The sequence below is a fragment of the Oncorhynchus tshawytscha genome, linkage group LG12 (genome assembly GCF_018296145.1).
Source record: "Oncorhynchus tshawytscha isolate Ot180627B linkage group LG12, Otsh_v2.0, whole genome shotgun sequence".
NCBI lineage: Eukaryota > Metazoa > Chordata > Actinopteri > Salmoniformes > Salmonidae > Oncorhynchus > Oncorhynchus tshawytscha.
This window is the reverse complement of record NC_056440.1, coordinates 70,800,999-70,815,623: the sequence shown is the minus strand read 5'-3', so window position 1 is coordinate 70,815,623 and position 14,625 is coordinate 70,800,999. Positions and strand designations below refer to the sequence as shown.

General features: G+C 40.2%; 1 protein-coding gene across 1 annotated transcript in view; it reads left to right on the top strand.

Moving 5' to 3' along the window:
- LOC112263853 (TOX high mobility group box family member 3) overlaps positions 1-14,625 on the top strand; it is a 62,671-nt gene that overhangs the window by 23,021 nt on the left and 25,025 nt on the right. Inside the window, exon 2 of the mRNA XM_042331012.1 lies at positions 14,465-14,518. Within this exon, the coding sequence (XP_042186946.1) occupies positions 14,465-14,518 (54 nt within the window). The remainder of the gene's footprint in view (positions 1-14,464; positions 14,519-14,625) is intronic.

Sequence of the window (14,625 nt, the reverse complement as noted above, 5' to 3'; positions counted from 1 at the left end):
CAGCTGTTCTTATCTCAATATCAAATAATTTCTGGGCAACAATTAATTACCTTACTGGGATTGTTTTCAATTAAAATGGTCAAAAAGAAACAAAAATAGCTTCTTAGCAAAGAGCAATTTCTCAAGCAAGAATTTTGCTAGGACTGTCTGGGAGTGGTCTGAGCGGGGAGGGGAAAACTGAAAACTAGCTGGTTTGGAACTCTTTCTTATTGGTCTATTAAGTAATGTACATCCTGGTGATGTCACTAGGCAGGCCAAAACTCCATCCAGCAAAATAAGCTGAAATTTCAGGCGGTCTTTTCAAACAGCTCTTACACTAAAAGGGCATTGTCATCATTTTCACAATTTTGCAGTATTATTCCAACCTCATAGTGTGGAAATACTGTATATATATAAAACACAGGTAAATTAAATGTTTGACTGCACTGGGCTTGCGTGTCTGTGTCTGTGCTGCTAACAACCGGCATTGTGGGAAAGCTTCCCCATGTTTCTGAGGCCTTATACTCTTCTCCTCAGCCCTAAGCCCCTTTGTGGCGGCGGGCCAATGGCATTGCACCCCTCTAGATCAAAGATGAAACCCCTCATTCAGCTACTGCTTTCTTTTAGGATTTGCTCTCGGGAGTGTGGTCCAGACCAGACTCAGTGGTAAAGGGAGAAGAGGGGAGGGTGGTTCATGTACATAATATGTAGACTAGCTGGATTGGACCCAGGCTAAGGACACAAGTCCATGTAGGCAAAGTGCTAGAACAGATGCTTTTGGTCATTATTGGTATCAACTAGGGATGTGGCGGTCACGAAGGTTTGTCAGCTGGTGATTGTCAATCAACTGACTGTCGGTCTCACAGTAATTGACCGTTAATTAACATAAACACATTTAGCATCTCCTGGCTTCCACACATAGCCTACAAGCCACTGATGCTGGCCTTAGGAACATATACACTTTAAAAAGCCTCATAAATCCATGTCATATATCCTACACCTTCACAATAAATCCATTATTTATTTTAAACAGGTCTAAAGAAGCATGATAAGAAAATGTAGTCTATTTCAGAAGAACAGAATAGCATACTCTGAGTTGTCCTTATGTTCGTTCCTGATCTGGATATGCCAAATAGCTGTAGTCTACACTGGTTAATTTAGCAACAAGATTTGCTTAGAATTCTGTGCCATTATTTTATAGTATGAAGAATACAATTGAACATAGCTGAATAAAATAGAAAGGATTCTCCAAACGATTTGAGGGAGTGCGCACATGTGACTATTTTGTGTTGAGCGGTTAGTAAAGAAATAGGTATTCCTATATGCTTCATTTAGAGTTATTAATGTAACTTTAGTTGTTCTACCAATGTTGGGCTATATGTTTAGATTTTTAATACATTGTAAGGCTGCATGATGCGACTTTAATGATAATTTGAAAAAGTAGCTTGAAAGGCATGATCTCTGCTTTGTTTTATTGTGCAGGCTGTACACACTACATCAGTCTCACATTCACAATTTGACAAGCACTTGATAATGCCTAGAATTTCATGGCGGCATCCACTTTGTGTGGACGTAATGCACCCTAAAAAAAATCCATGCCTTTTGAGGCCAGTGGCTGTTGTGCCCTTCTCGCTGAGTGCTGCACGCTCCATCGCTTGATTGAGTCTTTCTCACAGGCTACAAGTAAAGACAGACACATCGGGGACGCAACTTGCATATTGAAGATATTGGAAGAACTGTCCACATTTGCTTTTCATCAGCCAACAAGATGAGTAGGCCTAACGAACAGAAAAAGCACCATCCTATGTCAATCTACTATCCCCCATGGTACAAAGGTTGACCTATTCTAGTCTGTGCAATAAATAAATATTCAAAACATAGCAGTTGTGGGCTGCGATAGATCCCAAATGAATACAACCACTAGCACCAAAAAAACTTTTTTACACAATGTGGCTGACACAACAGATCAGAACATTTAAAATAGCTTAAAAAGTTGATCAACTATTTAGCTATTTCTTCACATTATAGCAAGGCTATAAGCACGAATGTTCCATCAGTGGAAAACATCATTATCAACAGTGACCACAAATGCAATTATGCATGAAATGCTTTTATTATAAAGGCACACTTTTATGGTGAAACTTATCTTCCCCAAAATTGATCTCACGCGCTACTTATGTATGCCAGTTAGGCTCTACATCCCTTGTAAAGCAGAATAATGTGCTTAATTTTAAGAAGTTATTTGGACACTTTAGTTGTGATACAAACCTTATTAAATCATATAGGCCTATGGGCTAGGCTGCATGAGGTGTGCGACTAGGATTCGAAATAGTCGCAAAAAAAGGCATTGTTTCTTATGCTGGGCATCATTCACAAGTGATAATATATCATTCACATGTGATAGGATAATATTGTCACCCATCAGACAATTCTTGATTTAATCTTGTCTTTACATATGTAACGATGTGCGCTGAGAGTCGGGAAGCAAGTTCAGGGAGTGAGTGTTTTAATGAAATGAAAAAACACGACATAATACAAAACAAGAAACACTAACAGTACACAGACATGAAACAGAAACAGAAACAATAACGCCTGGGGAAGGAACCAAAGGGAGTGACATATATAGGGAAGGAACCAGAGGGAGTGACATATATAGGGAAGGAACCAAAGGGAGTGACATATATAGGGAAGGAACCAGAGGGAGTGACATATATAGGGAAGGAACCAGAGGGAGTGACATATATAGGGAAGGAACCAGAGGGAGTGACATATATAGGGAAGGAACCAGAGGGAGTGACATATATAGCGAAGGAACCAGAGGGAGTGACATATATAGGGAAGGAACCAAAGGGAGTGACATATATAGGGAAGGAACCAAAGGGAGTGACATATATAGGGAAGGAACCAGAGGGAGTGACATATATAGGGAAGGAACCAGAGCGAGTGACATATATAGGGAAGGAACCAAAGGGAGTGACATATATAGGGAAGGAACCAGAGGGAGTGACATATATAGCGAAGGAACCAGAGGGAGTGACATATATAGGGAAGGAACCAAAGGGAGTGACATATATAGGGAAGGAACCAAAGGGAGTGACATATATAGGGAAGGAACCAAAGGGAGTGACATATATAGGGAAGGAACCAAAGGGAGTGACATATATAGGGAAGGAACCAAAGGGAGTGACATGTATAGGGAAGGACCCAAGGGGAGTGACATATATAGGGAAGGAACCAAAGGGAGTGACATGTATAGGGAAGGAACCAAAGGGAGTGACATATATAGGGAAGGAACTAAAGGGAGTGACATATATAGGGAAGGAACCAAAGGGAGTGACATATATAGGGAAGGAACTAAAGGGAGTGACATATATAGGGAAGGAACCAAAGGGAGTGACATACTGTATATAGGGAAGGAACCAAAGGGAGTGACATGTATAGGGAAGGAACCAAAGGGAGTGACATATATAGGGAAGGTAATCAGGGAAGTGATGGAGTCCAGGTGAGTCTGACGACACGCAGGTGAGCACACGTGACAACATATACTAAATAATACATATGTGTGAAATTTGTTTTGATTTAAAATGGACCATAATCATGCACCTGTATCGAAACAGGGGCAGCGGGAAAAAAATGTAGAACTCTTTTCCAGTGGTTTATTTCCATGCCAGCCAGGTAGGCTATACTCCTGCTGTAAATATAAGCAATGTACTTAATATTAGGAGTTGAAAAATAATATAGTAGGCGTAGCCTATAGAAAGCTGATGGGATCTTCCTCTTTTTAATAGAGTCCATCACTCTATTTTCTCACGCAATTGCAGAGCCTATAGAAATGTTGCAAAACGAGCTCATGAGCTCTCATGAAGTGTTTGATTTGATTTTCGAACACATTTGCATTGATGTTAGAGTGATTAGAGGGACAATAAAGTGCTGAGTACCAGGCAGTTAGCAAGTTTGGTAGACTACTAATGACCAGCAGCAGCATCAGAGCTTGGAGAAGCCTAATTACCATGACTAAATGGTCACGTGGAATTTGACTGCCTTCATGACTTGTGACCGCCGGTGTGGCGGTAATACGGTCACCACAACAGTCCTAGTATCAACTACAGCGTTGAGGCTTTGGTGTGCATCTGTCACAGATCCAGTGAATTTCTGACATACTTTGTGAATTTGTTTTGACTGTAATGGAAGTTAGCTTTGTGTCATCATAATTCCGAACGTGGTTGATTGATACTGCCTATTTATCCACATATTCCATATTCCTGAAACAGATGAAGCATTGTTTGAGTTGTAGGGAACATTTTTGGACAACAGTGAATATGTGACACAGGATTAATAACAAGAAAAATGTTTCATACGGAACCAAACCACAACTCTCCTCGGCCCAGTGTTTGTTATGTTTGCTCTGCAGCGAACACGACAAAAGATGTCTACGTCACTAACCTCAGACTTTTACTTACAGTCTCTCTCTCAACACTACCAAAACAAGCTGGCCAAGAGAAGAAACTTGAAAGCAAAGCACACTATAAAATCATTCAATCTCATTTCCTTTATTTTCTTAATTGACCACTTCAGCTTGTTTCCAAGTGTAGCCCATGTTTCTTAAACCAGCAACAAGGAAGCAGTAATGTTCTTAGTTATGCCATGTACTGTAACATAGTACCTGGGAGGCTCTACTTAGGTTTAACTCCCGTCCCAAATAGACACATCTATATTAGGTGATCTCACATTTCAGAGAGAGCACCCTTGGGACTGTATCTTTCATATAAGTTGAAGTGAGCTTACACAAAATCTTTCTGAGGGGACCTGCACATGAGACCTGAAACTCAGTTTTATTAATACACTCAACTCCACCGAGGTTGCTTCCCAAATGGGACCCTATTCCTGACATAGTGCACTACTTTTGACCAGGGCCCATAGGGCTCTCATAGGGCTCTGGTCAAAAGTACTGCTATATAGGTAATAGAGTAATATTTGTGACGCAAGACATCAAACACTGGTAGAGTATAAGTGAACAGTGAACAGGTGGTCTTTTATAGCCATGTTGATTTCCCAGCATGGGGTTAAACAATTCCATCAGGTCAGATTTATTAAAGCAAACAGGGCAGACTGACGACACAATGGGCATGTCCCAAATAGCAACCTATTTCCTAAATAGTGCACTACTTTTGACCAAAGACCTATGGAATAGTGTTCCATTTGGGATGCAACCAATGCAGGGCCAGAGAAGAAGAGAGTGGACAGGCTGTTAAAGAGAGAGACAATCAGACACAAACTGAATAAAACTGTCATCTGTTAGATCCAGACTTCTGATAACACCAAGCCTTTGTCTCTCAGAACTGTTGATAACACCAAGCCTTTCTCTCTCAGACCTGTTCTACTGCTCCATTCTAATCTAGTGAGGGGTGAGAGATAGGCTTGAATGGTATACCGTATATACTGTACCATATAACTGGGTATTTGGAAATAGCCATGGGATCGTTTTTCATTACCGTTAATACCGTTGAAACAAGTTATTTTAAGTTTTTTTATACATTCTACTGTTTGTAGCTACTTTTTAAGTAAACATTTACAGTCAATTTGTGCAATACGTTTTACGACTAGGGGGCAGTATTTAAATTTTTGGATAAAAAACTTTCCCGTTTTAAACAAGATATTTTGTCACGAAAAGATGCTCGACTATGCATATAATTGACAGCTTTGGATAGAAAACACTCTGACATTTCCAAAACTGCAAAGATATTGTCTGTGAGTGCAACAGAACTGATGTTACAGGCGAAACCCAGATAAAAATCCAATCAGGAAGTGCCGCATTTTTTGAAACCGCCTCATGCCAATGACTCCTTATATGGCTGTGAATGAGCTACGAATGAGCTTACGTTTTCTACGTATTCCCCAAGGTGTCTACAGCATTGTGACGTCTTTTTACGCATTTCTGTTGAAGAATAGCCATAAGGAACCACATTTAGTAAGTGGTCACATGATGTCTCCCGCAGAAAATCTTGTGTAAAATATTGAGGTAGCCATTTTTCCAATCGCTTCTTATGAGAAACCAATTGCCTCGACGGATATATTATCGAATAGATATGTTAAAAACACCTTGAGGATTGATTCTAAACAACTTTTGCCATGTTTCTGTCGATATTATGGAGCTAATTTGGAAAAAAGTTTGGCGTTGTAGTGATAGCATTTTCCGGTCGATTTCTCAACCAAGCATGATGAACAAACGGGAGCTATTTCGCCTACAAAAATAATATTTTGGGAAAAAAGGAACATTTGCTATCTACCTGGGAGTCTCCTGAGTGAAAACATCCAAAGTTATTCAAAGGTAAATTATTTAATTTGATTGCTTTTCTTATTTTCGTGAAAATGTTGCCTGCTGCCAGCAGAGCCTAGCATAGCATTATGACATGATAAACTTACACAAATGCTTGTCTAGCATTGGCTGTAAAGCATATTTTGAAAATCTGAGATGACAGTGTGATTAACAAAAGGCTAAGCTGTGTCTCAATATATTTCATTTGTGATTTTCATGAATAGGAACATTTTCTAGGGGTATTTATGTCCACTGCATTATGCTAATTCATTTGAGGCTATGATTACGCTCCCGGATCCGGGATTGCTCACAAGAAGTTTTAAGAAAATCCCATTCTTTATTTCACCTGTCACATATTTTTCATTATAGTTCCCAGTCACGTGGTGATTGTTTACAAGCACACAATGACGAGAGACTGGAGCCTTGTGAGTCACTCACTGTTGTCCAGCATGCGCCAGGTGATCTAGTTACAGCATGGAATTCACAACTAAATCTTTGCCAGCAAAAAATCTTATTACTATTAAGTTAGCTGTCTAAAATGTTCTAATTGCTCTGCAGTTGTGCTTTTGATTTGCTAATTTATTAGCTAGTTAACTATCTAGCTAAGTGGTTAGCTTATTCCAAAATCAAGCTAAAATTGATAACACCAGAGAATCTATTGCTGGAGCCTTGTTGTCTATTATTTTTTTTGTGTGTGCAACAAACTATGTAGCATTTTTTTTAATAACTTTATGAGCTGGGATGTCTGTCCTGTAAATAATTTAGGTCAGAGACTGTATAAAATGTTCACAATAAGCTTGTTAGCATTTAGTTAGCATTCTCTATGGGATGTTACATGTACTTGTTAGCATTTCTAACCTTTGGATTACAGAGGCTCAGTGGGATTTTATTCACTGCTGGTATTACTGAATATTTTGGGATGGCATATGGTCGGTATGAAGGTAAGAAAATCTGGATACCTCCCAAGCCTAGTGCGAGAGAGAGATAGAGAAAGAGCGGGAGAGAGAGAACGAGCGTGAGAGAGAGAGTGTAAGGGACAGAGAGAGAGAGCTAGAGAGTAGAGGTCGACCGATTAATCAGAATGGACGATTAATTAGGGCAGATTTCAAGTTTTCATAGCAACCGGAAATCTGTATTTTTGGACACCGATTTGGACAAAACATTTTTTTTTACACCTTTATTTAATCTTTATTTAACTATGCAAGTCAGTTAAGAACATGTTCTTATTTTCAATGACAGCCTGGGAATGGTGGGTTAACTGCCTCGTTCAGGGGCAGAACGACAGATTTTTACCTTGTCAGCTCGGGGGATTCAATCTTGCAAACTTACAGTTAACTAGTCCAACGCTCTAACCACCTGCCTCTCATTGCACTCCACGAGGAGACTGCCTGTTACGCAAATGTGGTAAGCCAAGGTAAGTTGTTAGCTAGCATTATACTTGTCTTATAAAAAAATGATCAATCAATCAATCATAATCACTAGTTAATTAACTATACATGGTTGATGATATTACTAGTTTATCTAGCGTGCCCTGCGTTAGATATAATCGATGCAGTGCGTATTGTTTCTCCAATGTGTACCTAACCATAAACATCAATGCCTCTCTTAAAATCAATACACAGAAGTATACATTTTTTAAACCTGTATATTTAGCTAAAAGAAATCCATTCATTGCACGCAGAGTCAGTGTATATGCAACAGTTTGGGCCGCCTAATTTGCCAGAATTTTACGTAAATATGACATAACATTGAAGGTTGTGCAATGTAACAATGTAACAGGAATATTTAGACTTATGGATGCCACCCGTTAGATAAAATATGGAACGGTTCCGTATTTCACTGAAAGAATAAACGTCTTGTTTTCGAGATGATAGTTTCCAGATTCGACCATATTAATGACCTAAGACTCGTATTTCTGTGTTATCATGTTATAACTAAGTCTATGATTTGATAGAGCAGTCTGACTGAGTGATGATAGGCACCAGCAGGCTCGTAAGCATTCATTTTAACATCACCTTTGTGCGTTTGTCAGCAGCTGTTTATAACTTCAAGCCTATCAACTCCCGAGATTAGGCTGGTGTAACCGATGTGAAATAGCTAGCTAGTTAGCGGGGTGTGCGCCAATAGTGTTTCAAACGTCACTCGCTCTGAGACTTGGAGTAGTTGTTCCCCTTGCTCTGCAAGGGCTGCTGCTTTTGTGGAGTGATGGGTAATGCTGCTTTGAGGGTGGCTGTTGTCGTTGTGTTCCTGGTTCGAGCCCAGGTAGGAGCGAGGAGAGGGGCGGAAGCTATACTGTTACACTGGCAATACTAAAGTGCCTATAAGAACATCCAATAGTCAAAGGTTAATGAAATACAAATTTGCATTATTTAAACCAAATTAAACATGTTTCATTATTTATTTGAGGCTAAATTGATTTTATTGATGTATTATATTAAGTTAAAATAAGTGTTCATTCAGTATTGTTGTAATTGTCATTATTACAAATAGATTTTTTTTAAATGGCAGATTAATCGGTATCTGCCTTTTTTGGTCCTCCAATAATCAGTATCGGTATCGGCGTTGAAAAATCATAATCGGTCAACCTCTAGTAGAGAGAATAAGAGAGAGAAGGAAAGATGGGAGACAGACAGAGAGAAATTCACTTTAATGTTACTTCTTGTGTAGTCCTGGACCAACAGTCAGTTAGTTCTGATGGGAGGGAACAGTCTATGCTGTGCTGTGGGAGTAATGATTTTAGCTTTAAACTGAATTACAGATCGATCCATCCTGCAGATCAGAACACAGCTTGTGAGCTGACTGTGTGGACACGCTGTGCACTAGAGTCGCTTCACAAATTGACTGCAGAACACATAGTGGGGAATATATATATATATATATATATATATATATATATATATATATATATATATATATATATATATATATATATATATATATATATATATATGTGTGTCATCTTGGCACTGCATGTATGGGGACATGCTGGGGGTGAATAGCCCCTATAATCACAGGAGGATCCAGCTGCAGACTGTTTATGCTGAATTGGGTGGTAAATGAGCATGTATTTGGTGAGGAGGACCCAGGGAATCAGAGATTGGTGTTTACCCAAGCTGCAACTGGCCTGGTGGAGGTTGGGCAGAAGGGAAAGTGTTCCATTTGTATTGCTAGTCTTGGTCTCCTTCCCTTCTGCTAAATGAAAGGGCCAAAGCTACAGTGGCTGTCATCTTAATGGAAATATTAAAATAAAAAAACAGAGCAAAGTATTTGTGTTTATACTCTGGACTGAACTGGAGGCATAGTGTAGTTGCAAGTTGACTGGTGCTTTATCCTTCTTACAGAGATATGACTGGACTGGAAAACACATTAGCATAAGCATCATGTCCCGGAGAACAGAGGCTATGCTGTGATTACTGAGCTCATAGTTGAACTGTAAAATTGCTTGTCAGCAGCTGATATGTTTCTGGCAAATGTCTGTTCTAGATTGAATTAGTTTTTGGTGTTTCTGTGAGGAGGAGGGAGGATGAACACGGTCAAGGTGCTTACCTGCTGTCAAGCAGGTACTGATACTGATGGCTTTAGATTGTATTGTGTAACCTAAGTTGCCTATTTTCTGCTCATTCTGTGTCTCGTCCATCACAGAGTAGACATTGTTTTTTCTCTTCTCTGGATATTTGTGACATGGCCAATCAGTTATTGTGAGGTCATTTAATTTAGCTTCATTCATGAGTCAACTTTGGAATTGAATAGTCTAAAGGGCAGATGAAGAAGGAAGATTCTAGACCCTTTGTATTCAATTTAGTATGTAATTTTACACTCCAAGACTTAAGCGGAAATAATTACTTGATTTATTCTTATAAAATTATGTTTTCGATGACTTTGCTCTCTGTTCATGCTCTTGTGAATCTGGACTGTATGGTGACCAAACCAGCACAGTAGTCCAAGCTGACATTTATGAGCATCATCATATGACAGTTGGCCAACAGAGGCTCTCAAGGCATAATTGTGGGTCTAACTTGTCCTTCCCATGTTTACTGATTTGATCCATTTGGTTCCTACCTCATACTGGGGGTTAGATGGGGTCATACTGGTGTAATATTGTGTTTGCCCTGGGGTTGAAATAATAGTGTTTGGTATAATAGCTGTCAACAGCTTATTTCCAATATGACATATGTTCATACAAATATTCTTGAACTATGGTTAGAAGATATTGAAATGACACTGGTATCAGTCATACAATGGCTTTGCCAGGGTTATCAAATGTACCTGCTTGCGGAGAATGTCAGTTTGTAAATATATATGCATACAGGAAAATGTGAAGTAAAAGATCCTAATACAAGTTACTGGGTGGAAAGTCTTGCCAAATAAAAGCAAACCGATGAATTACTATGGTATTTACAGTACATTGAGAAAGCAAATGCATCTCAGCAAATGAAGATGTAAAGAGCCACCATCTCCCCTCCTCCTCTTCCAGCTCTCACAAAGCTCATCATAGCACTATAATGTGAGCGAAGCCTGCCAATGGAAAAAATATTGGGTATTCTTTCCCTCCTCAAAACACAGAGAGAAATATGAACTAATCTCTTCGTCTGATTCACTGTGAGGAAAGCTTAATGCTTTTCTGTCTCTCTCTGTGAGTGTTTTCCCAGACAGTACAGCATTTACAGCCTTTTCACGGCAGGATCAGGATCATGTAAGCTCTTTAATTCTCTGTTCTCTGAAACATTTATTGAAGAAAGAATTTGCTGCTGGTGCAGATAGAGAGGAAGTGGCTGGGAGTGAAAACACTAGGTAGATGGCCGGTCAGTCAGTGTGTTTGCTCTGCCGTTTCTGTCTCTCTCACACCGTCGAGGCTCGTGTTACACAGAGCTCCTTTGGCCATGGATCCACTCTGTTAATAAAAGCCTTCTATCCCAAGGCTATTTTAAAGCTCTACTCTACTGCTGCTTGTTCCCCTCTGCCAGATAGAGCCTTTATGAGATAGAGAGAGATTGGGAGAGGGAAAGAGAGACATCACTTGTTTTTCCAAACATGCTGAGCTTGGAGCTTGAATTTTAGGGCTGTCTAATGCTTAGTAACAGGTTTGCCTGGCCTGTTGCTGCTGTGCTCTTATGTTCCTACAGATTTTTCACCCCCAGTTCCCTGGTTCCTGTAAGAACACCCCATGATAACATTTCTGTAACATTTACTCTGTCATGTTCGGGTGATAATACCCCTTAGTTCAACCAGTGGCAGATTTCACTGCTGCCAAAAGCTTCCTGTGTAACATAGCGTGGTTTGGTTTTGTCCTAACGAGGACTGTAGCAGGCAGAGTTTGTTCATCCATCCTGCTCATCTCATCATTTTAATTACAGAGTGCTCATTGTCTGCTCTGACCCATTTTAGTGCAGGCTCTGCCGTCAGCTGCACAGTCCTTCCAATCACACTTAATTTCATCTGGCATTTGACTCAGGGCCGGCCGTGAAACATGAACATTAAACGCCGGCGTTCCACAAAGATTAATTGGGAGCAACAATATAATAATAACAAGATCCGATCGTGTTGCTACTTGCTGTCCACTGAGGATGTGGCCAAGCGACTGCCACGGTAGGGTAAAGCTCTTAATGGTCAAGATTGATACTGGAGGCTGGAGACCATTTCCAATGGTGTTGATGAGAGACTAGGATGTGTCCCAAATGACACCCTGTTCCTTTTTGTAATGCACTGCTCTTGACCAGGGCCCATAGGGTTTTGATCAAAATTCGTGCACTACATAGGGCATAGGGTGCCATTTGGGATACAATATAGTTCTCAGAGGAGAGAACTGGGCCCTGGACCTGGAAGCACAATAAAACACACCTCAAGGAAACAGGGCAGTCTTCCTAAAGAGTTTCACAATACTTTCCTTTTTGCAGTGTTTTCTCTGAAGCTAATTTACTGGAACTCAGGCCAGCATCAATTGTTGTTGTTTGTTTTCCTATTGTTTTCCTCACCTTAGAGCATGGTATTTGTATTTTTTCTTTTTCTATTTCACCTTTATTTAACCAGGTAGGCAAGTTGAGAACAATTTCTCATTTACAATTGCGACCTGGCCAAGATAAAGCAAAGCAGTTCGACACATACAACAACGCAGAATTACACATGGAGTAAAACAATATAACCGTCTGTTAGTGCGGGTTTTCAGTGAATCTATGTAGATCACGAAGCTCAACTGCATTTTCTGCGGCACAGAAAAATATTCAGCAACAAAAGAGTGATCAAATTAAGATCCTACATCTGTATATTGCAGGTAGTAATTGCATTGGGAAACGGTTGGATGTTGATGACATTAATGATTAACTAAACACTGACAACCAACACACTCAAATCTGCCTGCATGCTCTGTGAAGACATAGCCTACCTCCGCATCAGTTCTTACCATTAGAAAGCCCACAATAGCAACAAAATGATGTATTCACCTCCTTAGATTCTTATGTTCCCTCTCCATTTTCCAGAATGTTCAGAGAGTTCTCTTGGTTCCAGAGCTATTGTTTGTTCACCCCCTAACATTTCACTCACCAGTAAAATCCAAGGGGATTAGGAAGAGGTAGCACTGCACAAAACCCTCCTATCTCTCCCTACATCAACACAATGTTGCCTGTGTTTCAATAGAAAGCGATATCTCTGAGGCTTAAATTTGTAATCTAAAAGAAGGGGACAGTGTAACACTTCACAGATAAGCCCAGGCTGCGTTGAGGTTAATTACTAGCAGAGTGCTGCTCAGAATGCCAGACGTGTGTGTGTGTGTGTGTGTCTGTTTGTGCTCCTCAGAATGCCCGATGTACCCGGGCCATGTCAGGTCTGAAAGTACAGAGGGGGGAAGTGTGTGTTTGAGTGCTCAGCTCAGATACAGTTCAGTAGGACAGCTCCAGGTAAAGAGGTCTACAAACGGGTTGTGTTGAATGTATCAAACCACCTGCTTTGCCAACTGCTAGTGGGTCTTGTGGTTTCCCTTCTCATTGGTGCATTACGCTGTTAACATTGCTGCTGATTCTACACGCTCTCTCTCCAAGGCATAGGCTAATTAATGGATACCATTCACAGTTGATTAGCCACAGTTCTTTTGGTAATTACATTCGCATACTAACCACTCACAAGAAAACAAGGGGAGAAAAAAACAAAGGAGTGTAAAATAAATTAATGCACTTCTCATCTGATGGTCTTAATTTATTTCCACTATTGTTTGGCTTCCGCTAAAGATAAGAAACCATTTTTTCTCTCCCTCTATATTTGAATTGTTCCACATTCATAATGTTTCACTAGAATGACTTTGAAATAAATACACAAAATGAGATTATTCCAGTGCTTTGTGCAAATGGAGAAAGTGTCTCACAGAGGGAGGACTCATGAAGACACAAACCTCTTCCCCTCTTCCTCCCTGCCCGGTGTAGGCTGGGGTTTGTGGGGTTTGTGCTGCTGCTGTATTTTGGTCACAGAGAGGTGCATTGTGCTCTAGAGCCCAGCTGTTAGTGCATAATTCTTCATTCTGTCTCCCATTGTTCCTACCTGTCAGCATGCTTGTGTCTCAGAAGAAAGGAAGTGGCAGCCATTTTGCTAGGAGGGCTGTGTGTGTGGGTTTAGGGGGCTCGTCATGAACGCAAAACACAGCGCTGTTGCTATTTTTTAACTAAACTAAAGGACACATTTTATAATAGCTCATCTAGATACACTTATCCCCTCCATTCATGCTTGCCTTTCACCAATCCAAAAAACCACAACCGCTCCATGTCCTATTGGTACTCTCCCACCATCTTGTTTTTGTTCCTTGGCAGCATCCTCCTCCCTTGGGTTACTTGAAGTTAATAACCTGCCAGAACATCTTGATACTTTGCTTTGTGATGCAAACCCGTGCTTAATTACCATCCCATAAGGCATGAATAGCCGGCCCAGATTTTCATTACCTTGCAGTGAATTGGCTATAACCTCTCGAAAGACATCTTTCTACTACGTGACAATAGAGCAATGTGGCAGAAATTACTCACCCAAGCAGAAACAACTAGGACTTAACTCAACACGTACATTTGAAAAATGTAAACGCAAGTGGCACTAATTGAATGGATCTGTGAAAGGAAATATCTCTGAGACACTGATTTGACATAATCTTGGTATGAGGCCAAAGGTATAATGATGATCTGTTCTCTTCTCTTGCAGTTTGCCAACAACAACAACTACATGAACATGGCAGATGTCGCTGGTGGTGGTGATGTAAGTATCCCTTCTCTACTTTCCTCAACTATCCCTTCTCCATGTTCTGATCTCTTCTCCATGTTCTGATCCCTTCTCCATGTTCTGATCCCTTCTCCATGTTCTGA